The sequence below is a fragment of the Astatotilapia calliptera genome, chromosome 5 (genome assembly GCF_964374335.1).
Source record: "Astatotilapia calliptera chromosome 5, fAstCal68.1, whole genome shotgun sequence".
NCBI classification, from domain to species: domain Eukaryota; kingdom Metazoa; phylum Chordata; class Actinopteri; order Cichliformes; family Cichlidae; genus Astatotilapia; species Astatotilapia calliptera.
This window is the reverse complement of record NC_137426.1, coordinates 22,702,238-22,730,225: the sequence shown is the minus strand read 5'-3', so window position 1 is coordinate 22,730,225 and position 27,988 is coordinate 22,702,238. Positions and strand designations below refer to the sequence as shown.

General features: G+C 42.3%; 1 protein-coding gene across 4 annotated transcripts; it reads right to left on the bottom strand.

The window, feature by feature from the left end:
* Positions 1-33: 33 nt before the first annotated feature.
* Positions 34-26,733, bottom strand: LOC113022591 (RNA-binding motif, single-stranded-interacting protein 2-like). 4 transcript variants are annotated; one of them, XM_026168139.2, is made up of 14 exons: positions 26,556-26,733; positions 16,199-16,362; positions 10,880-10,938; positions 9,106-9,197; positions 5,818-5,975; positions 5,586-5,665; positions 5,351-5,460; positions 5,135-5,178; positions 4,846-4,939; positions 4,487-4,537; positions 3,670-3,780; positions 3,465-3,545; positions 2,223-2,310; positions 34-485 (listed from the first exon to the last, which is right to left on the bottom strand). In XM_026168139.2, exons 1-13 carry the CDS (start codon positions 26,625-26,627, stop codon positions 2,230-2,232), a joined length of 1,197 nt encoding a protein of 398 aa, XP_026023924.2. In that variant the 5' UTR covers positions 26,628-26,733; the 3' UTR covers positions 34-485; positions 2,223-2,229. The 4 variants fall into 4 exon arrangements, with proteins under 4 accessions (XP_026023924.2, XP_026023923.2, XP_026023927.2 ...); XM_026168138.2 differs by having other exon boundaries at positions 16,199-16,365; positions 26,556-26,727; XM_026168142.2 differs by lacking the exon at positions 26,556-26,733 and adding an exon at positions 26,306-26,412 and having other exon boundaries at positions 16,199-16,365.
* Between the last annotated feature and the right edge of the window lie 1,255 nt (positions 26,734-27,988).

The following is a 27,988-nucleotide window of genomic DNA, read 5'->3' as shown; positions in this document are numbered from 1 at the left end:
GAAACATCCAGAATGCTCAGTTAAAAATAAGAATTTGCTATATTACGTACACAAAAATAATGCTCTGTCTTTTCCTCCTCTTTTAATTGTTTTTTTCCAAAGAGTTTTTTAAACTTCTTTTTTTGTTACGTTCCTTTTTTTTTCAGTTATCAAAATAGATCAAAGCTTCTCTTGAAGAAGATTCCCACCTTTGGTTGATCAGCTCTTGAGGATGTGAGCTGAAAAGTCTGATGATGTTAAGTGTTGTCCTTTTTCTTTAAACCCCCCCAAAAAAGAACAAAACAAAAAACACAGAAATAGACAAACAACAGACAAACACACACACGCACGCACACAAACAAACACACTCACAGGCATACACGTGTTCCTTTTGTCATCCATGTTCAAGTCGGGTTGCTTGGTGATGGTATGGAGCACAGATCTCTTCCAGCTGAATCCTGTTCGGTTGGATTCATTTCGCAGCCTCGGCCCCACCCTGCCGGGAGCTGCAAAACACACGACTCAGCGTTGACACTCTAAACCCACTCGCGCACTTGCACTGATCATAGTTTAGAAAACATTGCATGAGATGCTTTTAGACCATAGCAGACATAATTAGCTAAAGTCTTCCTCTTAAAATCATATTATGCAATATCAAATCATTCCTTCCTACTCCTTATTTTGAGTTTTTTCAGCCGATGGATACACACGGCGTGACCGTCTACCTCTACGATCACTGAAAGCACGAACCACACCTGATTCCGGTTTGGCTGCTATTGAGTTTAAGGTTGCGTCACTGTGCATACCTGGACCGCTTCCAGCACTGCAGCGACCTTTAGATGCCTGACTGGAAGTCTGTGCTTAGCAACCGCTGACCTCAAACTTACCTCAGAGCAAACATAAACTTGGTGTCAGATAAAGCCGATGGTGATGACAGTTGGCTCCCGCTGAGGCAGTTTTCAAACCTTGGAGTGATTTATCACCTCGGGAAAATGATCTGTCATCTGTTTTCTCCTTTTCTTTCTTTTCACAATCACCGGTTGATGCACCAATGAAGTACCCCAGAGTGAGACGACCACTCGGTGCAAACAGCCTCAGCCGTGCTGCGGCCTGGCGTGAAAATGTTTTTTAGTCACAGCAGCACAATCTTCACTCACCGCATGCCCTGTGTTTTCAACCTCTTTACCATGAGGGTTGCAATTTTGACGCAGCAGAGAAGATCTGGTAACCACTGCGGATAGTTTAAAGTGGGAAGAATGGGGACTTCCAGGGTGGGATCTAAACATGGCAGCAGCAGCCCTGGATGTGGTGCACATGTCCAGGCAAGGATATGACAAACAGCATACAGGCTTATAGCTCATGAAAGTTAGAAATCCAGTATCTAATATCAGATTATAATCTTTCATAAGAGCAACTAAAAAAAAGGATTTACAATAAAATAATGTCCAGCTTCGGAAAAGCATGTTCATTTATACACTCTGTGCTTAGTTCAGGCTCCTTCCCCTCGGCTTACTGCATCAACGCGATGTGGCATAGAGGCGATCAGCTTGTAGCACTGCCACAAACAATTACATTTAAAATATTTGATATTTTGCTCTTCAAAGGCTCAATAACTGAGAAACGTTTAACCACATATGTAGGTGGAGTGTACAGAGAATTTCTCAGTTTTAAAGTCCCTATACAAAGAACAACACTCATAAACATGCCCCCATCCAGAAGCCACAATGACCATCATGTCTTTATTGTGACCGTGGTTCAGAGGGCTGGGAAGTTCATCTTGCAACCGGAAAGTTGCCGGTTCGATCCCTAGCTCTGTCTGTCTTGGTTGTTGTGTCCTTGGGCAAGATACTTCACCTACCGCCTACTGGTGATGGCCAGAGGGGCCGATGGCGCGATATGGCAGCCTCGCCCCAGGGCAGCTGTGGCTACAACTGTAACTTGCCTCCACCAGTGTGTGAATGTGAGAATGAATGAATAGTGGAATTGTACAGCGCTTTGAGAGTCTCAAAAAGCGCTATATAAATGTAATCCATTATTATTATTATTTTTCTAGAGTTTTTGATTTGTGGAAACCTCCTTAAAAAAAGTTATTTTAACTTAGTAATATTTTCACCATTGTAATCATCTGTGTCCCTTTTAACCACGACTTGTGTTTTCATTCATGCTCATTACAATTTTGCTAATTAAGCAATTTACAAACGTCTACATATTTGTAATTTGCAGGAAGGAGCGACCTTATCTACCTTAGCTTTACTTGGTGTGTTGGTATGAGTAGTTTGTGTGTTCTGTAGGAGTCTCCATTGCAACCTGCTGCTGCTGGCCACCGTTTTCCTGGGGTAAAAGAAAAGAAAAGAAAAGTCAGGTTTAGCAACTTAATAATTCATGACAACCACACAGATGTTAGCATAAAGGAGACAGACGATATTTTAAAACTCCCTTCCTAATCACATTAAATGCATCTTATCCTTTTGTGTGCATGCACAAAGAGCAAATATTGGATTTAAACTCACAGCCTCCCCCTTTCATGTGCTTTCTGTTGTACTTCATTCATAAATCATCCATTTTCTCATTCACAAGGTCACCTAAGAGGCCACCACTGCTATCACTGAGCTCCATTCAGCAAATGGCTTAAAAACACCCCACAGGTTCAGAGGCCCTACTGCAGAGCACTCTGCCTGGATCTGCCACAATACAGCCCTGGAACACACAGACTGCGCAGTGATGGCCAAAGTAAATAAAGAAAGACATAAAGAAATTGCCAAAGCTTGCCCGGTTAGGTAATAGTCTTAAATCTGAGGTTCGCATATGGCTGCATTCAGGTTATCAAAGGTTACACATGGACTCAGCCCAATGTTGGGCGGAAACAGAAGCAGACACTCCATTTATACAGGTTCTCCCAGCTGGAAATATTCTCTTTGGTTCAAGCAGCAAACACATGTGCTGACCTGGAATAATCAGTCATTCAACAGATAATCAACACGATGGAAGAATTTTTGCTGCTTCTTAAAAGCACTTTTAAGTGGTGCTGTTTACCTAATAAAGCAACAAAATGACAGATGCTTTTCAATATTTCATTATTTGACAATTTTTAATGAATCAAATATCTGGCAGATTTATGAATGAATAAGGAAAATGAGCAGTTGCAACCTAAACTAGGCACATTTGTTTCACAGATTAAAAAGAAGGCAGGACAGCACTGCTAAGTCATTTTGATCTCAAAAACATCAACAAAATGACTTCACAGACACAGGGACGTACGCCGCAGTTAAAGGTTTAGCTGGTAAATTCGTGATCACTTTAAAAGGGCTCTCGGGATATCGAGTGAATTCAATCAGCCAGCTGGCACCTTTGAACAACCACCTCCATTTCTTTAGCCACGTTCAATTATTAGTTACACAGCATGTCCCACAAAGGAGTTTTCATTTTGAGCCAGCCACCTCATGGAAAAACAAAACATCATTAAGACATTAGGAAACGTTTCATACCTCTACTGGGACGCTGGAAGGAGGCACTGGGGTGTACTGGGGGATGTAGGTCCCCTGCATAGTTGTATTGGCCGGAATATACTGTAGGGAAGACAGGGAGGAAAACGAAATCTGTGACTGTGTGTTTAGTATTTCACGCAAATAATTACACTTGTAAATGTCGTTAGTGACGGGGACAGTTGTTTGTGTGTCTGTTGGTACTGACTGTGCCTGTGCTGCCCAGAGACAGGTGGCTTAGTTGCTGGGTGAGAGGTCCCATCATGGATGTGGGCTGGATGGACATGGCATGTTCCATTGTTGGGGTAATAACTGTACCCTGCGAACGCACAGAGACACACACCTAAATGCAGTCCCAGAGTGTGACATGTATGACCTAGAAACTACATTTTGTTAAAATGCAGAGGTTAATATTCATCATATTTTATTAATAACACTGGTACACGTTTAATTTTTTTTTTTTTAAACTGTAGATATCTACTGATGAAACAAAAGCCCTTTCAGGTGTGCATTCCTCTTTAAGCTTTCCACATGGCTTCGGCACGCACCCTGATCCCTTTTCCATAAAAGCTGACCCAGCAGAAGATATTTTTCCTGTCATTTGGTTAATGCAAATCATAGCTGCCACTGGTCAAGTTCAGATAGTGGCAGCAATGCAGCTGATGCTGGGCAGCTACAGATACACTGTCCAGTTTAACATGCAGCGTAATTACAACCACAAAAAAGTATTGAGACTAATTCATGAATGGCGTTCCCTAAAGCAGGTCAATGCTTAAAGCGTACGCTTAAAGATCACAACTATCAGGGATCCAATAAATATTACAGCTTCCTGTGTGACCACTGAGGCCGCTTGTTCCTGTTGATTTCCATGTAACAGAAAGAACTATGTTCTTTTTCATTGCTGTGACACTTTGATTTGTATATCCTGCTTCAAGCGCTTTTTGCATTTACACTTTTGTTTATGCTTTTTTGCCCTGTGGGCCAAGTGAAAAGACCAGAAAGCATTGACCAGAAGGGATACTCACAGCTGGCTGCATGAGGTATGACTGATGGTGCATCCAGGACGGGTTGTGTACCTGTAGAGGCGGGAGTACATCGCAAAATTACTTTTCGATATTTTTCATCTGGTGCTGTCACAGTCCCCTCAGAGCCCTTAATGTGTAAGCTGGCACAAAAAGGTCACAAGAACAGAGACAGGACCTGGATGAAAGCAGCCGTTCTGCATGTTAACTTACATAACGTGACCTTAATGAGGGATTCGGTACAGAAAAGCAACAGAAAAATACATGATTCACTTTCATGCAGATTTTAAAAGCCAGCAGGGCTAAAAATGAACAAACAAAACTACTAATAATTTGAATATAAACAGAGTGAAAAGTCCCACCTGGTATGATGAGACAGGAGAATGCATGTAGGGAGAGAGGGAAGTCTGAGCAATCATTCGATTTGGAGCCAGACTGTAAGGTGAGGAGTAGAAGCTGCCAAACACACAGAGCAACAAGAAGAAAACATGAAGGAAACGGCAACATGTCCACAATTTCCAGCTAATTTAGCAACATATCTGAGTTCCTGCAATGTCCAGCAGAGGGCAGCCTTTTACCAGTCTCTGATTGCTATGTTTATTTTCCTGGAGGGCTGGGACTGTTTTTAGTCAGTCCGTGCATACCACTCACCCATTTTGTAAGGCTGTGGGGTCATATGCAAGCGTCATTCCTCCCTGGGAAAACAAAAAAGGGATTCAGAACCAGTGAGGTCATGCAAACACCGGTGCAGTACGTACTAAAACAGTCTGCTAGCACAGAGTGTGGACGATTAAATTCAAAACTTTCCAGTATGTACTTGATGTGATTTTTCTCCAGAATTTTAGAGGAGAGAAAAAAAGACGTTACCGTATCTCCGTCTCTAGCCCAAGGTCTTCCATTTTGGAGATATTTGCTCTGGTTCTGCCTCTTCTTCTGACCTCCGTCTGCAAACTTACATAATAAGGGCTCTGTGGGCACTGAGAAAGCAACAGGTCAAACAAGAGAGTGAATTCACTGATCACAGTGGGGAAGAAAACACACTCAGCTCCAGCACTTACAACAGTATCAGGTTTCTATAATACAAAAAAAACATTCCACGCACCGGGTATTCCTGGTGGAGTCTTGATGAATTTGCCATTGAAATGCTGAATTATGGCCTCGCACTTCTCCGTGGATTCCATCCTGAAAAACCAGACAGAGTTCAAATTAATCCCTCTCGAGAAGCGCTGTTTGCATTCGGTTGGTCCGTGCCAGAGCTGCACAAATTACACGTAATTGATAACAGAAAATGTGCTCAAGACACGATGGGCCACCATGCGAGGCCACAGTCTGACCTGGCAAATCCGACGCCGCGGCTGGTCCCATTAGCATCTCGGAGGATGCGGGTGGAAATGACCTGGCCAAAAGACTTGAGCATGCTCTCCAGCTCTTGCTCATCCATAGACACGGGCAGGTTGGAGATGTAGAGGTTGGTGGGGTCCTGCTCCTGTTGCTATACAGAAAGTGAGAAATGAGAATCCATTCGCTCGTGCATCTTCTTAAGCTTTGAATGAGGAAACGCGGCGCCGACTTTTTATTATTTATCTCAAAGCGACCGTGTCGGTGCAGACGCCGCTGCTTTAATCAAGTATTTACAGTTGCTTAAAGCGTGAAGTTCTCCCGGCTTCAATTTAAAAATATATATATTATAGCACACTTTCCTGGCACTCTTGCAAATAGAAAAATGTTGTCACTTTCAAAAATCTTTTTTTCCACACGGCACAAATTTTTGTGTAGGCAGCAGTGCGACCCGTCTTTCCATCAACACCTGCCACTGCACTTGGCAAATTGATTAAATTACATTTGCGTGTCAAGCATAATTTAGTAACAGAACCTGCTGAAATGTTTTTAAGCAATTAGTGACAGACCAATAAAGGGAAACCCTGAATAATCTCTCACCACTTTCTATGTGTCACTGCCACAGCTGAGGAGGATTTGAAAAACCTTGCGTGCACGCTAAAAAAAAAAAAAAAAAAAAACACTCTGACATTTGCAAAGCATTAATTTGTGCACAGGGGTAGCGAGTCGTGCTTTTTTTTTATAATTTTGACTAATGAAGAGATCTTGATCTGTGAGTAAATTAAGAGGAGAGATCATTTGGTGGCACTACTTGAAAGCGAAACCTTGTGTGACTATGCAGAAGCAGACAGGAAGCCAGGCATGAAGTTAAAGAGTTCACAGAGCAACAGGAGCCTGGCAACCATGAAAAAAAAAAGAGGCTGGGCTAAAAAACAGGGGAAGGAAAAAAAAACGGAGAGCGAAGAAAGAGGGAGGAAATTAATAACTCAAAAGGCTGATATTTTGTTACGGAAGGAGGAAACTTGCAGGGTAGGACCTACCCAGGCCTCTGCAGTCATTTGGGCAATTAGAAAGGAGAATGACAGAAAAAGAGTGAAACTAGAAAAGAAGACAGATGGGTGTCTTCTGACTAGCAGGCTGCTCTCTATACCATTTTATCTCCTCTTTTCAGTGCCTGCTGCATGCAATCAAACAGCTCTGCACACCACAAATAATAAAAGCTTTTTAAATTTGGATGGAGAAGAAGCTGTCAGAAGCTGTCAGCGAGCGAGGCAAATCGAGTTACAACTGTTTAGACTGGACTGATCCAAGCAACAACCAGGAGAGGACAGCCAGTACCTCAGATACTTGCCAAGCTGTTCGGGCACATTTGACAGAGGTGGCGATCTGACAATGAAGAATTCCTGAGAACATTTATGGAATTAAAGTATGTCAACAGCTATCTTAAATGTTTTATAGCCTACATGAGTATCTCCTACTCTCAGCCATCTGGTGGAGAGATAACCTATTTTCTGTGATTGCCGTCATTCCTGCTAACACAGCTATTATGCAACAGAGGAGCAAACCGCAGGGGTCATAGGCCAGCTGACAGTAATGGAATTCAAAGCCATATGACAAAACAAACACAAACAAAAAACTCCACCCCTTTTCCCTTTTTTTGTTTTCCTTTTAGCTCGGCCGGCGCACGCGGCAGACGGTTTGATATTCTAACAATTTTCCTCCTGCTGTATTAAAATGTTGCCGCGCGCAGCTCAGGCGCATGAATGGGATTTGCTGAGGTGTCACCGTGTATTGTCTGTGCCAGGCCTTCACCGAGCCGTGTCTGTTAAGGTGTGTCTGCGCGTTAGCTCGCTTGGGTGTTTGTGTGTCGAGCAGCGTGTGGGTGATGACGTCTGAGTTCAAACAGGGAGGTGCTGAGAAGTAAAAAAGAAAAAAAAGAAAAAAAACAAACAGAGGGGGTGGGGTGGAGGGGGCTCTATTTTTAACTTTGCCATTGTTTCGCTGCCCCTACACACGCAGCTCCTCTGGGCTTGCAGCCTGGAGGCTGGGGTGGCCCGTTCAGGGACTTAGCACACACTCTAAGGACATCTAGTTCAAGGTGTGGTTCATTGTGTTTGTGAATAACACTGCAGCAGCCATGGTGAAGCTGCTGGCAGGTGAACCTGCCCTTGATATTGATAATACCATTGACTATAGCTCTTTTTTTTTTTTGCTGACCTGAAATACCCACTGACTCTGAGACGGCGGTGTATATTTAGGTTTATATAGTGGTTATCAACACCTCTCACTGAGCACATGCTGTCTGGGTGAGTCAGGTTATGGTGTCCAGTTGCACTTGTCAAGTACAAAGATACGCAGGATTGTATGGCACTCTTACAGAAGCAGCTCAGTGAACTTAGACTCAGGTTTTAGTTGCACTGGACTGTTTCAGGTCAGCTGGCAGTGTGTATCCGTTACAGTTCTCCAGCGCTGCTCTGAGGGAGACCCTGGTGTTACATTGCTGCAGGTCTGTTTGGGTGCAAGATAGAGGGAGGAGGTAGGGACGCCGGCGTGGAGTGTACTAAGTGCTGGTGTCTGCCCCAGGCCCAGGCCCGGGCGATGGACAATGCCAGTCCATTGTGCCTGTCCCATTGACAGCGGGTGTAGTGGCACCCTCCCCCCCGGGTTCCTTCAATGGGGAGCCTCAGAGCCAGAGGGATCAGCTTAATGGGCCGACAAGAGTAGCTTTGACTTCAGACACTTGGACAAAGAGTTCAGAACAAGTGCTACAACAGAGTTCAGAACAAGTGCTACAACAGGAGCAGGTTTGTAACATACACAGCACAGAAATGAGGTACGTGAGGGGGAAGGAGACAGGAGGTAGTGCGGAGGACAGTGAAGAAAGAGGCAAAATGAGGATTTGAGAGGAGACCGAACAGAGCGGAGGAACAAGCAATAAAAAATATGATCAGCAAACTGTTTCTGCAGGTCTGGGCTGTGCATCACTGGGACATCTCAGTACACACACACCTCCCTATAGACAAGAGTTTACTTTGAACCCTTTCCAACAGCACAGTCGCTGCCAATTAGGCCACTGCATGTAACAGTTTTTAACCTTTTACATGATAGTGTGTGTACGTGCGCAGCAATGGGGCCATGACTCTTGAGCTGATGGCTCTCTGAAGATCAATACGGGTACAAGACGGGGTGATGGGCTAAACAAGGCATGTTTAAATCTAATGGTGGCTGGTAAACTTGGAAGCAACAAGTGGTAGATGGATACAAGATAGTTGGCTAATTCTTACCTTAGCCATCTGAGCCTGGACCCCAGTGGATTTCAGAGTTGTAACAGCTTTCTGTGCTGCTGCTGGACTGTCAAAATCCACAAAGCCATAGCCTGTAAAACAGACAAACTGATGGTAAAAATGCTGTAGCATCAGGAAGTACATGAAAAGATGCCATGCGCTTGCTGAATACAGCACTCTACAAAAGTGTTGAGCCACATTTCTTTACATTTTGCTGGAAAAATGGGAAATGAGTGCAGTGATTCATTGAAATGTGCAAGCAATTCTAACAAGCTTGAAAGTCAGTATTTGGTTTGACCACGTTTATTCTTACAAGCTGAATCTGATACACAAGCTTAAGTAGTCTTCTGTAATAGTTCTTCAGGCTTCTTGAAGGACATCTTCTTTGGATGTCGGCTGCCTTTTGCTTCATTCTCTGTCAAGATCATCCCACAGTGGTTTAATAACGCTGAGGTGTGGGCTCTGGGGAGGCCAATCCATGACTGATAGTGTTCCACTGAGTGTTTTCCATCTAGGCGCGCTTCTACTGCTTTTACAGCGTGTTTGAGATCATTGTCATTAAAACTGAAGCCGTTGCCAATCAGTTGCTTTTCAGATGGTATTGCATGGTGGTTCATAATATGTCTGTACATTCCTGCATTCACAATTCCATCAATATTGACAAGGTCCCCAAGACTACTGGCCTAAAAGCAGCTGCAAACCACGACAGAGCCTCCACCGTGTTTTACAGTGGGCTCCAAAAACTCACTGTTGTACCTCTTTCCTGACCTTGTCTGTACATTATGATGACAATTTGAACCAAACATTTCAAATTTGGATTTATCGTTCCATGAAACTGGTTTGCACTGATTTTCAGTCCAGTTCTGTGTAATGTGGCATACCTCAGCCTTTCCTCCATGTTTCCCTTCCTTAAGAATGGAAGCTTTTCGATAGCCATCCTTCCATTGAGAACATTTGTCTTCAAACTAAAAGATGCACTTTTTGAAACATGTTGGTAGCAGTGTTTTTTATTTGTAAGGTGAACATTCTCCATTTGTGGTTTACATTGCACTTTTTCAAGTTTCGCTACATCTCCAAGAGCAAAGGGTTTGCAGCCAAGTACATGCCTTCTGTGCAAACTATTGGTGACTGTGGCAGTCTGCTACTGACCAAAGCAATCCGGTGAGGTTTTAGGTGGAGCATCCTCTTTGCAACAGATTTTGCTTGTCAGCAGTCAGCAAACTCCAGCAAGCACATGTCAACTGATCTGGAGTCTTTAGAGCTATGTGACTGAGGCCTTATGAGCGATCGTGGCTCAAGAGTTGGGAGTTCGCCTTGTAATCGGAAGGTTGCTGGTTCGAGCCCCGGCTTGGACAGTCTCGGTCGTTGTGTCCTTGGGCAAGACACTTCACCCGTTGCCTACTGGTGGTGGTCAAAGGGCCCGGTGGCGCCAGTGTCCGGCAGCCTCGCCTCTGTCAGTGCGCCCCAGGGTGGCTGTGGCTACAATGTAGCTTGCCATCACCAGTGTGTGAATGGATATGTAAAGCGCTTTGGGGTCCTTAGGGACTAGTAAAGCGCTATATAAATACAGGCCATTTACCATTTACATGGATGTTCCATCTAATTCTGGGCCATACAGGAAAACAGTGTTTTCCTAACCCTTTGACAAATGGCATGCTTCGCCACAGCCAAAGAATGACTGAAAATGACATTCAAAAAAATATGTATATATAATAATAATAAAAATAAAAAAAAACATGACAACCCAGTCTTTGAAAAGATTATTAGAGTTTACCTTTACATTTGTTGGTAGTTTTGTCCAAGATGGCCTTGGTCGACACAATTTTGCCATACCTTCAGGGAAGAGACAAGAACACAGAATACAGGATGAATGAGTGGACAAGGTTACAACGAGGCAACAAGAGGAATCTGCTCCTACCACATGCATGCCAATATTTATAAATTTCCCCTGGCTGCCAGACTACAGGCGTAAACACGAATACAAAATCCTTTGTGCAACCATTTGTGTGCATTTAATGATCTTAAGAGGCACTGAAAACTTCGTCTGACTCCTCCCTCGTGTCTTTGTTCAGGCCGCCGTACAGTAACTCTGTTCCCCGACTTTGTTTTCGAAGACAGGGGACGGCACCCCAGGGCCAAAAACAATTTGTTCCCGGCCTGTCTTTACCAGACACACACACACAGACTAACACACTAACACCTCTCTTCTAAATACAGCTCTGCTTTAGGGTATTTTTGACTTAAATACAGCTTAAACGTCTTGTCACTTGCAACATCAGACTCTCAAACTGGGATATTAATTTTCAGGAAAATGCATTCTCATCCACCCATCTACAAACAAAAGAAGGAAGCGCGCGAAACACAAGTTCATGTCTTGACCTGTCATTTCGGTTCACAGCTGTCAACGGAGACGTACAACAAAGGTCAGTCAGTAAAAGATGAAAATCAGTTTCTGCATACATCCAGCCACATAAATATTGATAGTAGGAAAATCACCTTAAAGGCAGCAAATGAGAAGTGTTATGCAACATGCTGAGACTAATGGAATGCAGTGTTGTAAGACGGTGCATCAGCACTACAGTATAATAGACCTGCCCTTGTCTGGTGAATTTACCCAGTGAGAGAGGCTGGTGCTCCTCTGTTTGGGCAACATGGCGTCTGGGCGGAATGTACACTGTAACCTGATGCTTCACCCCTCCAGTTCGCCTTCCTTCCTTCCCACCACGTCCCGCTCTCTCTCTCTGTTTTTCCACCCTCACATGGTAGCACACTGCTGGGTCCTACACTCCGGCCTTGTTTCAGTGCACGTTTAACCACATGACTCAGACCAAGTTTGATGGTCACAACAGAGACGTGGGTAATGACTGGCAATTCAATTTAAAGACATCGCTACTCCTCCACTTTTGTCCTAAATGCAAAGACCAGAAGTTATATAGGAGCAACGTTTATGGCTCCACTCCAGTTACCGTGGTGGGGCATGACTGAATGTTTGCATTGACCTTATTAGCTTATGTCTGTGTGTTAAGTTTGATATTCAAATAAACGTATATATTCATTTCGATTATGATGAATTAAAATAATCTAGAAGCTCCGCTGCACAGTTTATAGTGGTAGAAAAGCTCCTTATTGCAGGCATTAATAATTCATCAGCCATTACCAAATAAACACAGGCTATGTTTATACTGTCCCAGTGTCATCTAACAGCTGCAAAGTGGTTGTTAGGCATGAATGTACACACACCCCTGATATAATGTAACCCATTCAAGCCCAAATGAAGTTTTACAGTTGGACCTCTGGCTTTCACATATGGACACAGTTGATTTTATGGTGGATTTTTGTTAGTATACAAAGCTGAACTGGTGCTGTGCTGTTTACAGCCATTCGAGAAACTGCAGAACGTGTCCAGTGACATTTTCATGTAATTATACTTCAAGTATTTCTATGTTGTGCTGTGTTTTACCTCTACATCACTTTATTCTGAATGCAAATGCCGTACTCTGTACTACAGGACGCTTTGGTCACTTTGAGGCTCCTGTGCAGTTCAACATTTCATTCCTGAACAAATATTCTGATTGCATGGATAATCACGTTAAGGTAAAGCACCCTTCTGCCATGAAAGCAGCAACCCCACCCACCTGGAGTTCAACCCTTGTGTTTATGAGAGGCAGCCAGTCAAAGGAAGTTGACCTACTGTAATAGGAGGGTGGCCAGCCCAAATCAGCTGATGGCTCAACTTCTGCAAAACACTTTGCAACCCACCTCCGCCTAATCTCCTCCTTTTCATGTTATTCATGCTCTTGCTGACTTAATCAATGTCACGTGCATTGTCAATGAAGCCTGCTATGTTACGTGAAGCATTTGTGGTGGTGCTGCTGCTTTCCCTGCATTACACAGAACAGTCCCACACCGCCAAATAAAAGAAAAATGGCTGCAGAAGTCATAATAATCCTATTTTGACAAACACGGACCTAACAGAACTGCAAGTTTCAGACAGCGGACAACCTCAGGGACTGCGCTAAGGATTTCTTTGAAATTTGAATCACACCAGGCTAATCTAGCAAGGTCCATGAATAGAAACAAGGAGCTGGAAATTTGAAATAACCAGTCACCTTTAACTAAAACAGACTTGAAAGCCACTGGTTTCTTTTTATAGCGGTGTCTTTTCACTGATATAAAGCCTCGGAAGTAAAGATGCCGTACACACATGCACGCACATCCTTCTGAGACAAATTTCATTAAGTTTATCCACTACTCTTTTTACAGAAAGCACTTTGTCACCTGTCACCTGATTATGTCAGAACAGTAAGCGTCTGATTATTTAGGAAAAAGCAAAAATGTTTGGCATTTACAAGCAAAGAGCAAAATTTAGATGAGAGATATAAGTGAAGTCTAGGTGAGAATCAAGTCTAAATATTTTTTATTATCAATGTGGATTATATGTCGGTACTCGAGGTATGAATATTGTCCGACTGAAACAACTTTAAGGTGAAATAAATGTGAGTTTGATCTTGAATTGTACTTAACTATCATTTATCTAGAAACCAAAGGTCTTTAGTGGCATTGCTGTGAGTTCATTAGGCACAATGAAACTACTATGTTTGTTGTATGGACAATAGAAATGTGCTTAAAAAAAACTGGTTGACCTGATGTTAGGTATCTCTATTTTTTCTGGTTTCGATCTGATGCCTTTAAACTAAAGAAATCTAAAAAACTCACTTAAGACTTACTGATCACTGAGTTATAATTAGAACCAAAGATAAAAATAAAAGCTGTCATTTATGACTTCCCCAACAACAATGCTATGAGTTTAAAAGGTCAACGGGCACTGACTGTGTGACCCTGCGCTTACCTCGGCTCCTTTGCAGGAGAACACCAACCAAGCACACTATGGAGCCCAAAGGGGCCTAAAAGACAGCCCTAACCCATATATGGTCATCTGACATTCTTTCCCAGCAGGCCATGCTACTTTTTTCCCCGCTCATTTAAGTTTCTCCTTCAACAGTAGCCCTCCCACCCTCCTCTAAAGTCTCCGTCCTCTTTCCACTTCTCTGCCAATCCACAATGGCTTCTCTGTAAATCTCTTTAACACTCAAACTTCCTGTGTTTCACATCTGCACATTTCTGATCTTCTTAGATTGCTCACACACACGACAATTCATGAGTGTGTGTATGTGTGGTCACAAGCCAAGTAAATTCTCCCTGTGGATTTTAATACTTCTGATACTTTTCTCTGTATGGGCAGGATGATTAAAATCAAAGTTTTAAAGATGGATGGTCTGTGATGTTGGAAATATTACCGGGCATTTTTAAATTAGAAGTTGTGTAAGCTTCTTCACAGGGATATGCTTTTACTGTGAAAGAGCCCTGATGGATGTGGGGCTGAAGTTCACTTCTGTGACGTACAGCACTCACTTGCAGCAGCCAAAAACCAGTTTGGGTGTTTAACTGCACGCTTGTCTGTAAAGCTAACTACACTGGCTAGGCTGTTTGTTTCCAGGTGTACAAGTCTGGCTTCACTGAGTTTAAATGAGGAAATATTGTAAGTTTCTTTTCTTTATCTCAGCACCTATCCCATCAAGATTAATTCAACTGACTTTAGTTGTGATAAGACTCACCCCTATCACAACTAACATAAGACAGGCATTTTTAAGTGCTTCATAGACCCAAACTAAGGTTACACCTTGGTATATATGAGCGCACCACCATAACTCCAACAGTCAGAATATGTTGGTTTAGGTTAGGATAAACTTAGCTTAGCAGCTAACCTGATTCTGTTTAAAGGCCAGAAGTAGCAGCACCTCAAAGGCCCCAATCAGCATTCAATACACATGTGTGTCCACTAGCACCGACAGATAAGTCTCGGTTTCTTCATTGTTATGAGAGGAACATGTGCAATGAAGAAAATTCAACCTGAAAGGCGTGCACCACGCATTCACTGTCAGCACGCACACACGTGGCCAATGGGACGGACTGTTACATACATGAGATTAAGTCTGGGGCTTCATCTACCACTGCAAGACTTAGATGCAAACACAGCATGTCAGCTAAAGGAATCAGAGAAACGTTGCAGGATGTTCTCTAATGTGTTTGCAGCTTCTTATCTCACACAAAGCAGCAAAAGTCCTTTATCACTGCACCCGTTCAAACACAGCATCTACACCTAATGTAAGCCCCACACCAACCTAAGGAAAACTCTCAACTGAACTGTGTAGACGTTGTATTGCAAGTCATACTGTCATCTAATCATCACACAGTAGAACAGTGTTATTGCATATCACAGATTGTAGTAGGTCTTCTGTCTACATACAGAAACAAACAAGAATTTGCATAGTGCATCTAGTTTACGATGGCTACAGTGAAAATTAGACTCTGGAAAAAATGTGAAGTTGTTTGCCAAAAAGTCTCCATTGTGTAACCATTTTTAGTTCTCTGTGTGTGTAAAATCAAAGGCTGTATTTAAAAGATGGAGGTAGCCTCCACATCTGGAAAAGGAAGCCAGTGAAGAAGTGCTTTCTTTCTAAGGTCCAGCAGGTGGCTGCAAAAAGAAGTCTGGTTGTTTAACACCCCGTGGCTGTCAAATAGCACTTTCCTGATGGGCTTATGGTCTCCGTCAGTAGTTTCCATTTATACTGAAAACAGCACAATGTTCCTTTTGTCTTTTTTTTTGGTCAACAGTAGGATTGTGAAGGTGGTTTTAGTGCGTCAGCTTCACAGTCAGATCTATCTAGGACTCGTGATCTATCTAGGACTCGTGACTGGTTACAAAAAGCTAGAACAGCACACTCGGCTCGAAACTTGAAACAGAACTTAGCTTATCAATCAGTGATGTCACTGTGGTCACGTCTAATCCTTTATATACAGTGTTTTTGGTAGGCGAGGATTTCATAGATGGAATAAAGGCAAGCTAGATTGTTCCTTCATCCAGTGTTCATGTTTTCCAAAGCTAACCCCAGCCGACCTATAGTTTTATGTTCCACTTGACGATAGATAGATGGTAACTCAAAAAATGAGAAAGAGGATGATTTTATAACTTTATAAAAATTCGACTTGCTGTGTTACGTACAAAATAACCAAAAGTTTAAAAATGACTTACGGTTGGCAGAGCTTGACCAGATCTTGGTCCGTGGTCCCCGGATGGAGGCCGCGAATATACAGATTGGTTTTGCTCAGCTGTTCCCCTCCACCGCCACTGCTGTTGCTACTACTGTTGGTGTTGGGACTGGGGGGTGCCATCTGGTGGCCGGAGGACACATAGGTCTGCTGCAGCAAGAAAGAAACATACCGATTATTTTACTGTGCACAAACATTTATAGGAAAAAACATCGCTGATATTCTCAAACGCCAGCAGAAACTACACAAGTACGCTGAAGTTTTTATTAAAAGTGTGAAAATTCAAAGGCGTGTTTAGAGATGTGGAGAAATGGAAAGTAATCCTGCATGAAACAGATGATTATGTGGGAGCTGCGAAAAGTGATATCACACAGCCCTCATGTCAACACTCACCAATAGCGCTTTCTGAGGGGAATGTGGGGCCTCTTGGCCGACTGCTCCACACATAGGGAAAAGGGGCCTCTTATGCTTTCTCAATGTTGGGTAACCTTTTTTTTTTAACTTCTAGAACCACACAAAACAATCCTGTGGTGCAAAAACCAAAGACCTAAAGATCTCAGACCAACATTTAGTTAGTCTCATGATGCAGAAATAAATAATAGCCTTGATGTTAACAATGTCTACTTTGTAGTGCGACTCGCTGCCTCGTGTTACCTCAAATGAAAAAAAGCAGATACGTCAAAAACGAGACACTGACAACGCTGCATTTATTTTCGCTCCCGAAACTCGCTGAAGTCTTCACTTTAACAGTGTAATCTTTTCCCCTCTCAAACAGTCATTAAGGTTAAAGGGTTAACAAGATCCCGAGCGGCTAGATGCAAAAACAGGGATCAGCTTAATCCACGATAATTATGAGTCTGAGAACCCCATCGGCTGATGTCTGATGACAGATATGTGGTTACAGAAATGACTCGAATCTAAACAGAAACAAGGAGAATTTAAAGAGATTAATAAACTTGGAGTTTATCACTTTATTAAAAAATATGAACAAACATGCTCATGAGCCAAACATTTGACATTTACTTCCGCTATTATCTTATTTTGGTTTGTTTTCTACAAGGATGCAGTGGCAGTGAATTCTGCTTGTAAACTAATGGATGACTCACAGCTAGGACCATGAAACGGATGTTGCGCAACAAAAAGTGCATCATCTAATCTCTCTGTGGGACCGTGGCTCTCCTTGGAGATATCAAACAAAAAGATTGTGTAACTGTGCAGATGCTTTCATTTTAATGGAATAAATATGATGTTATTATCGCTTTGCCAGTGAAGAAAGAAAAGAAAAAACTTCTCCTTTCGGGAATAGATCTGGTAGCTTTTTTCCAAACATGACTGGGGAAATAAACACAGAGCGCACCAGCTTCACCAGAACAGGCGAAACTGGCTGTCTGCAGTGAGAAAATGACTTCAATCGCATTCATTTAACAGTCCAATTTCTTTAACTTGCTGTTGTATAGGAACGAATTAGATCAAGCATGCTTTCTAAATAAGCTTAGCAGGGTGCTTCTGTGAAGCTGGGCAGGAGGACAATGGGTTTATTTCACGACAGAGGAATAAAAAGGGCTCGCCGATCAATCTGGTCGTGTTTAAAAAAGGCCCAGCAGGACGACACGGTCGCACCGGGATCACCGACAGCATCGCTCAATTCTGCTAATTAGACAGTATCCATAAGGGCGTGAGGTCCCTTTAAGACAGGCTTTCTGACCTGTGACCCCCTACTCCACCACCAACTTAAGCTTGAATGTAGACTTTTTTCATGACAGGTAGATGAGATGGAAGCACAGCCTCCCTTTTGTCCATTTTCGTTGTATCTTTTATTCCAGGGATATTCAAACATGTTCACAAGTGTGTTAGACTTCTGCCTACAGGAGTCGTCCTATATCATCACAGTGAAATTCTTGACGAATATGTTTTGCAGGCAGCTAATTTGTGAATGAAAGAAGAGGACAGCAGAGGCCTATAATCTCATTCAAACTCTCTTTACCAAAAAGCCAAGTCTCATTCAGTGAGCGTATCACTGCAACAACACCCCTTAAATCACCGGTCTGCAGTCACACGGCTAACTACGCACACATACCGCTGAAGCGTTGTTAAGGCTAAAAATGTGCACAGAGAGCTGCATAAAAGTTCATATTAACAATTGGACAGAGACGACTGACGCTCAGAAGCAAATCTCTGTCAGGCTTTCAGAAATTTCTCTTTATTGCAAAAAGCTTTAAATTCACGGTGCTGTAACTATGCTGTTGATGCTCGGTCACGTTATAGTGGTGACGTGTAATCTTTCTCTCGGGTCCTACATTAAAGTGTGCGGGTACATTGTTATAGAAGCAAAAAATATTAAACTGAAAAATAAAAAAGTTTAAAAAAAAGTCTCCACCCCCAACGGTTGGTAATTAGCTTTCACGTTATTGCAGTAATCATATTTTGTAGTCCTGACGCTGCATTTCTCCTTCTCTGTGAGACTGGAAATATAAATAGATTATTTTAAGGACCAAAGATAAAAATCAAGAACATTTCTATAAATAAAACCATTTCCTCTATTTTTATGCAAACCTGTATGAAGACTCTGACGCTGGAAGGAAGTGTCTATTTTAAATATAGCATACTGCAAGCATTTAACCCTGCCTTTAATCTTTCACAATATCAAAGACGTACCCCGTGTTGTATTAAACTCTCAGAGGCGATTCACGCACAGGAACAGCTCACTGGCTTAAGTGAGACATCTTACCTAATTGAATCGCATGTCTAACGGTTTAATTGTATCAGAAATATCCTCCACCAACACCCTGAAGACATTTGACACGAGGTGTCACATGAGTGCACCTTCTTCAACCGTCCTTTAAGTCTCACGCCACCTCTGCTTTTATTTTATTTTTTAAAATCTCAGCCTCTCAAGCTGACTCACACAAGTCCATGGACTTCCTGGTTGTGGGGGGGGGGGGGGGGTTGCCCACCTCCCCATGTCCTGCTGGCAAGAAAGAGCCATGACTGCCTGTGTATGGCAGCCGACTTCTATGCTAATGCACAGATTAACTAAATGAGGACACAGCTTCCAGCGTGTATAGAATTACACTGCTGAGCTGCCGCTTTACATCCGCCTCTCTTTAGGACCGACCAGAGCAATGAGTCATGGGAATTCAAAACCTACGATCCTTCTGAAGCATTAACAAACCTTCCGGAAGAGTTATCCGATGTGTGTAACCACATCTTTTCTTCTTTGCCATGTTGATAAAAACCATACAACCAAAAATGTAACACTTCATTATACACCCAACGGAACGCTCCGTCCCAGAAAACAAAAGTGCTAATAATCATAAAAACATAAAGCAGGTATCTTTAAAAAGGTTAAACAGTCTGTACGTGTTAGCGGAGGATAAGAACAGGACTGTACGTCTCATAAAGTGGTGAGTGACAGTATGGCAGTAGGCAGGAAATGCTGTGTGTCTGCTCCTGATCTTATCACACAGCCTTCTAAATGAGGAGCTCTGCATTCCAACCAGGTGACAGGGACACCAAACTCACGTCCAGACTCGTTCCTGAATCCTCCTTCCTTTCAGTCTGCAACGCTCCCCTTCCTTTTGTCTCTTTGTAGGCACCTATTAATCTTGGAATTGTCTGTCTCTTATTGTCGCTGATCACACCTATGTGCGCACGCACAGGCCAAATGCACATGCCTGCGTGGCTTTCAAGCCGGGTCAGGTGGCAAAGGATGGAGAGCTTGCAAACGGATACTCTCAAACACTGGGCCAGAGCTCAGCTAGAGATCTAACAAAATGTGAGACAGAGAGAGAGCGTCTGGCATCGGCGCAGGCCTCGGCATTGGATTTCTGACAGCTGTGCTTTCTCCAAGGACTCTGTCTCCCTCTCTACCTGTTCACCTTGGCCGGTTCATGCGGCTGGCACTCTGGCCAGGGACTGATCCAAAACATCTGACACATTAAACAAAGAGACAGATAAACATATACCTGGCATGCGACCAGGAGGACAAAGGTGGCTGTACAGAAAAGTTCAAAGAAAAAAAAACAAAACTCGCTGCAGCAAAACAGCTGGTTTTTTTACGCACAACCGTGTGGAGTCGTTTCTGATACCTTTTTCAGTAGTGTCTGATATAAAGGATTGGCTGATTTCAATACAATATAAATAATCCTGATTCATATTCCTCAATCTGCGTCAGAACACACGTGCATTCCTGTTTAAATAAAAAGGTTTCCAGTTGAAACGCATTCATTTAATTGATTATTGGTACCCACTAAAATCGTGGTATCGTGACATCCCTAATCCCTGCCAATATTTACTTTAATCTTTGTCTTTATCCTTCATTTAGGGATGGGCAAGTCATATACTGTGGGTTTTTAAGAGATTATTTGCCTGAAAACAGCTGCCTACTGCTTGCTGAAAATAGGATTAATGAAAGCAACAAGACTCCACAACAAAGTAAATGTGTGGGCTGTAAAAAGTACCCAAATAATAATAAGTATCATTTTAAAAAACCAGCCACCCAATATGTTTTTTCCCCTCATTCAGACTTCAAAAAACAATTGATCAATGGAAACTAAAGCCTTTGGGTGTAGCTATTTTCTAGCATTAGCATGTCGGTGTTTGAGCAGCAACGATGTTAAAGTTAATATGCATTAAAGTGTTTGTGTCGGGGCACACAGTGTAGAACTTTGTGTCAGTGAGACGGTTACACAGATGACTGGCAGCCAAGCAAACCGCAGTTTTCAGGCCCTCATTTAATGTGATTGCATGGAACGTATTTATGAAGCAGCGAGACATGTACCCAAAAAATTTAAATACAAATTGAGCCATGTTTGTGTGCGATGAAACCGTGAATTAAGCTTGAGACAGCCACCTGCTTTCTACCTCCTAGACATCAGCTGTTTTCAGTTCCTGTCACAGTGACAGGAAAATATGACATGAACGAGGACATGAATCATGTTTGACACAGCGCACAGTTGTAATGTATCAAAATGAATCCTAATGAACATTTAGTTCGCTCTACCTTCTTTCTAGTAAAAAAGAAAAGAAAACCCCAACACAGCTGTGTGGCAAAAATATTTCTTTGCACTGTGATTTCACGCTCTCAGTCCAGGTGTGCACAGTTGTGGCTAGCAAAATCTTCACAGTGGTTCTGCTCACTGCTGAGATCACCCATGTTTATTAAGATAACAGCTAATCCACCTTAAAGAGAAAAAAAAAGCTTGTATCACCTCTTTTTCATACTACATGCTATAAATAGTCAGGTCATTCCTTAAGCTGCAAATTAAAACAAATGAGGTGTGTAAGGCATAATATATTATTCTAATTTTATTTTCTAAATTACCTTGCCTGCAGTATAGGGGGGCAAATACTGCTCATTTACAATAAAATAAACAGTGAACAGTGTATATGGGTGCTATAAAGTGCTTGACTCAATAAGCTAAACACAAGCTCGCTATGCTGCACCAATTAACTTACTGTTTAAAGATGTTCTAATTATCATATGAAAGCATGATTACATGTCACTTTGTTATCCCGACTAACCCCAATCACTGTTTCCTTTATTTCTCCCAGAGTTACTGAGGCTTTCCATTTATTCTTTAACTCTAAGGCATTATTTTTATTTACTTTTTTACAATTACACTGTACAACAGCCATCAAACAAAGAGCTCGCTTAATGGAAAGGACTTTTTATTCACTATAATACACAAATACAGTTTAACAATTTAGTTTGGCTTAGATTTTTTAAATATTTTAGAAATCTTTCAATAAAAAATGTAAAACTAGATATTTTATTTAATTTATTACGCAAATAATAAACTGAAGTCATGTTGTTATAGCCACATTTGAGCTAGCGTACTGGAGTCAGTCAGAAATTAATGAAGTGTAACATTCAACCACTAAAACTAATTCTTCTGTTTAGGAATGTAAGTAAATAAATGTAATACGTCATCCTAATATAACAATAATAATGATCTTTACATTTTTTTCTGCTCTTTGCTTGTAAAACAGTACATGGATCCATGGATAACAGCAATAATTAGATTTTAGCATTGAAAAAAATAATTTTATTTCAAAGAACTTGGAGATATTGGTGCATTAAATATTACAGCAATGTAAAAATGGCAGCTGTGGCATAAACCTTCCATCGGATGCTGGTCTGCATATGTTTTATTGCTTTAGTGCATTTAGTGCAATCATTTGGGGAATTTTGAGCAGGTCAACTATTTTCCGCGTGCGACTAAAACCTCCACAGTCACGTTAAGGAGAGAACACGCCGTACCAAACAAAATCAAACTTCTTAAATGACCCAGTTTACTCTGAGCACGATGTTACAGTGAGAGAGGTTTTCTTTAAACATCAGTGCTGCAAAGTAAAATCAGTTGCCAGCACAGGCATTTAATAAACATCTGTCTGGAAGTCTTAGCATAACTTTCTGACATCAACTCTTATCAAGGAGTAACGTGACAAAACTAAACATGCCCACTTAAATGTTGCTGGTTTACATAATGCTTGAATTCAGGAATGAATACTTGTGAAAGCGTTTGGAGTTCATGTGTAAAAGGATCAAACTACCGAGTCAGAAATGGATTCGAGACTTCACATCTGCTTATTTTCCATCAATGGCCTTTTTAGAGCAAACCTTTCTATCTGTGTGTGAATTTAATGCTCCAGTCAATGTGCTTTATTGATTTCTTTGATTTCTTTTCATATACATAGCTGTGCTTTGACTTAGCAGAGTCAATGTTGAGGCATCCACAGCTTTAAATCACAGCACTAAGCTGACATCTGTTGAAAAGGTCTCCAGCCAAGAGGGAAACAAAAATGTGAATGACAAGTACAAAGAAAAAAAAACCCACGCCATTCGATGCCGCCCTGACTGAGTCTCACGATACCTTAAGAAGCGACGAGCCGCCTCCTGTTATGTTTCCATGCAGGAAGCTATACACGGAAACCGACCAAATTTGATTTGAGAACATTAATTCTATTTATTTGAAGGAGGAAATGAGGTGCTGAGTCAGGGGAGGAGCAGCAGCCTTTAAGCACGACAGTAACCGAATGGCATTTAGCAGTCGCTAAGTCAGTCTCAGTAATCACCGTGCTCACACAAAGAGCGCTTTTCTCACCCCTGTGAATGGGTTTATTTCTCATTCTGTTTTTTATTCGATGCACTTGTATAGCTCAGGTACGGCAAAATGTGAGCAAGGGACCAAAAGAATGAAAGGAGGTGCGCGGAAACAAAACACAGGAACTTGACCCCTCTGTGAACTTTGGCTCCCCAACATAGAGGAGCTTGATACTACTAAAGCAACTGAGTAAATGTTTTGCCTATGCCTTAAGCTTCTTTTACATGTTGCTTTATGCCTTTTCACCTTAATTATTCCTTTGAGAAGTCTGAAACTAATCATTATGCACTGAAAACACAGATAAGCAAATTCAAATCAACTGAGTATCACACGTTTAATTCAGATGCAAATATATTAACTAAAAGAAGTGCTGATACTTATATTTGAAAACAAATTTGACTAATATTTAATGCTGATGTGTATTTTATGTGTATTTCATGAAAATCTAAGTAGAGATGAGAGCAACACTCGTGAAGCGTGCTAGGACTGTACATGTCGCATGAGTTGACCACAGGAGAACATTTCCCTGTTGTCAGCACACGTTTCATCTGAGTCAGGCACAACTAGTAAATAAATAACTACACATAACAAAATTTTATACAATTATTTAATGGTGCAAGCGTCAGAAAGAAAAAAATATCATCAATCAATCAATTTACGAGACTAATGGATGTTTAATATCATCAGTTATCGGTGTCCGTCTTAAAAAGCCAACATGGGTTGGACTTCTCCAGAGTATTCCAGCTCTTTATCAAATCATCTTTGCACCCTTTTTTTGAAAACAACACTTAATGCAACAGATAAACAAAGGCACCCGGCAAAGGCAGATGTCATATTTAGCTTTCATTATACTCGGACACGGTCAGCAAGTAGAGACCCGACAACCAAACAGACAAGCCTGTGTGTCACAAAAAATTGGTGGACATGCAGGCATCCACATGGACTTTCGCACCCACTGTCTGATGATGAAATTTAAGTCACTTTGAGCCAAGTGGACCGTAGCGGACTCGCAGAAGCAAAAGATATAATCAAGGCCTTTTATTTGGAGTCTGCAAGGGAAAATCAGCTGACATTTATGATCTGGTGAAAGCTTGTGTTAAACTTATCGAACGCAACAATTTCCTGATTACCAGCATTGTAAGTGATGTGGGGGGTTTGTGGCTCAAGAGTTGGGAGTTCGCCTTGTAATCGGAAGGTTGCCGGTTCGAGCCCCGGCTTGGACAGTCTCGGTCGTTGTGTCCTTGAGCAAGACACTTCACCCGTTGCCTACTGATGGTGGTCAGAGGGCCCGGTGGCGGCAGTGTCCGGCAGCCTCGCCTCTGTCAGTGCGCCCCAGGGCGGCTGTGGCTACAATGTAGCTTGCCATCACCAGTGTGTGAATGTGTGTGTGAATGGATATGTAAAGCGCTTTGGGGTCCTTAGGGACTATTAAAGCACTATATAAATACAGGCCATTTACCAATAAAATTAAGAAAATCAGATTAAAAAACACCAATCATATAGTTTTTGAAACATCAACACACATGAGAAAATTTAGTCTTAATTTGCCAGTGCACATTTTGAAACATCTGAATTCTTTTGAGAAAGAAAGTGGAAAATCTAAATAGTGTTGGCAATTCCCACAAGAATTTAGCACATCACCAAAATATCTGCTTATGCACGCAATGAATTAAATACTGCCACATGATCTGTTGTGTACATGTATGTCACTAGAAGACCAAATTAAATAAATGAAACTGAAAGTGCTGACATGCACACACTCCACTGCTCACACTTGTGTACTTCCTTAAAAAATTTTTGACAGTATCTCTTAGTCCCCAGTGGTGTTAAAAAAATGTAAAAAATAAAGTGGGTGTTGATAGTTTAGAGAATGAACCATTTGTCAGAAACAATATAAAACCCAACCTAGTAACAGCAGTGAATTTAAAAGTCTATTCAGTAACAACCCAGTGCCACTGCATCAAAAACAAATCGCTAATTGAGTTTGAGCCTGCACAACCCAAACATTTTAAGCTATTTGCCCCAGACAAGCGCAAGTGTTGACATCAGATCTGGTAGGATGAGCAGTCCGCGATCACAGAGAGACAATATGTCAATACACATTTTCAAAATGCCATTCGGGGTTCAGGAGCTCACAGCAACACGCTCAGTGAAATGCAGGAATATCAGCAGGAGATGAAAAACCACTGTTACTCTACTGGATGGAGAGAAAAAAAATCACAACACGATGCCTTCACGTTCAAAGGAAAAGCTTTTACCGTCACTTAGAAGTCATTAGGGTCCACAGGGAGAGGTCTGCGTGACTAAACAAAAACACCACTCTGGAATATGGATTATAGGAAGCGAAAAGTTCTCGAAAAGTAGCTTTGCTACTTCACTGTATCGAGACACTTTTGCTCATTTTTAAATGGCTTCTGTTACGGTGTATAGTGTACTACTCGAAGCAGAGTAGTCAGGCTACATTTGCCCTCACGTAGTGGTTACAAAAAGTGACAATGTCAACAGTGAACGCAACAGAGAGAGCGCAATTCATAATTCTGGGAATGTAGTCATCGGGGTCTGGTGGGATTTTTCAAGGGGTGGGGCATATTCCGCTTTCTGATGGGAAACGAGGGAAAGAGGGGGAAAAAACTTTGCTAACTTACGCGGCGGCGGAGACAATGAAGACCTGATTTAACACCAGATACTTGTGTCCGGAGCTCTCTCACGGAGGAAGAGGCAGAATTCATTTTGTAACATGTTCCCTCTCAGTCTGCGTTTCTCCCTACCCCCACTTCCACAAACACCATCCAGGCACTGACGCGCTATCCCAGCACCGTACAGTAAACCACAAAAGTTGCTCCCCACCACTGACTTTTCTCAAATGAGTGAGCAGAGCCATAATCGACATCCCCCGCTTGTAGTACCCGCACACAAATACTACTAAATAAAACAGCCAGGCGTCCAGCGTGACAGGGACCGAGCGGTAGAAGGAAATTTCCCACCTTGACACACACCACGGAGCGGGCCTGCTCTTTAAGCTGAATATTTGACTCCACGAAGTCTGAAGTTAAATTCAGCTCGTTTAGCTTCTCAAGGACACTGCAGCTCACTGTCACAAACCCTCTCTCTCTCTCTCTCTCTCTCTATCTCGCTCTCTCTCTCTCTCTCTCTTTTTTGGTCGCGACAGACGCAGGCGTGTTGCCCTGCAGGGCGAACAAGCCGAAAATTGGGGAAAATCCCGAAAGCGTTTACCTTTTTGCTGTTTCTGCTGTTATAGCCGTTGTATGGGTTGATTCCTGCCCTTGGCGATACGGAGAGCAGCATTTTTCTCGGCGCTATGTCCGGAGCGGCGAGCACAGCCCAGGCTGCCAGCTGACGTCAGCAGCTGGGGAAGTGAGAGCCTGGAGTCCCGCTGCTCGACGGCGAGTGGTGCTGCTGCTGCGGCAGGACAGCCCCCCCTCACCTCCCCCGACCTCCCCCACCTGCCCCTCACTGCTGGCCCCTGAGATCCTTCGGGGGTCCTTCACGCGCGCCTTTAGGGGTCCGCACAGAAGAAGGGCTTTACCTCAGATTCATTCACTCAGCAGGGGGATTTCGAGTAAAAATCACCAGACAAGAAGAGTCTCAAAAAATTAGCTTTGTCGGAGCAGAACACTTAAACAAAAAAACCCATCAAAGTTACAGTGTGCTTTTGTCTGAAGGTCCTCGATTCACTCTTGACTTCACAGGCATTCACCTTCTTCAGAATTCTCATTCACTTTTAAAAGCATTGACTTATAATAAGGGTTCTCGATCTTTTGATGACTGGGTGGTAATTAAGGAAGCCAGCAAATGACTGAGGCCAGATAGGAAATGCACTATGCATCTTTCATCTGTGAATTATTGACAAAGTTAAAAACATCCTGTCTCAGAGTGATCCTGACAAACTAGTCCATGCATGTGTTAGCCATCACTTGATCCAAAACCCTAAGTGGGACTATGAGAGAGCACATTTCTGCTACATTAGTTTCTTCTCATGGACTCCTTGTTAAATCCAGGACTGAATTTAAAATGAATCCTGAATGATAATATCCCAATGATAGCTTTAAGACCTTGCAAAACCATGTCATCCCAACAGAGCACTTCTCGCTCAGTCTGCAGCCTTACCTAGACTTTCTGAAAGTAGAATGGGAGGCAGAGTCTTCAGCTATCGGGGCCCTCTCCCGTGCAACAGCTCCCAGTTTGGTATCAGGAGAGAGACACCCTCTCTGCTTTTAAGTGTTGGCTTCAAGTTTTCCTCTTTTGATGATGCTTATAGTTAGGACTGGATCAGGTGAAGCTTAACCAGGCTGCAGAGGGGCACACATGGTGCACTGAGCATTTCCTGTTCTCATCTCACCTCTTTTCCCTCTGTGTTTTTATATTATTATCTTTTGTCTACCCTCTCCTTTAGTTTGTAGTTTTTCTGTTACACACATCTTCCAGAAATATCTACTTTCACCTATTTTTAGCCTATATATAATTTATACTACATTATTCTCCTCATTTTAACAACAGAGACAAAAATCTAAACTTTAAGTTTTGCGAGAGGTGCCATACAGAAGACAATAAAAGCGTAGTAGAAAAGCAGATGCCATCATTTATTTATCTTAGATGTAAGAAATTCATAACACCTCCACATCCTTTTAACCCACCTGAAGGGTTGG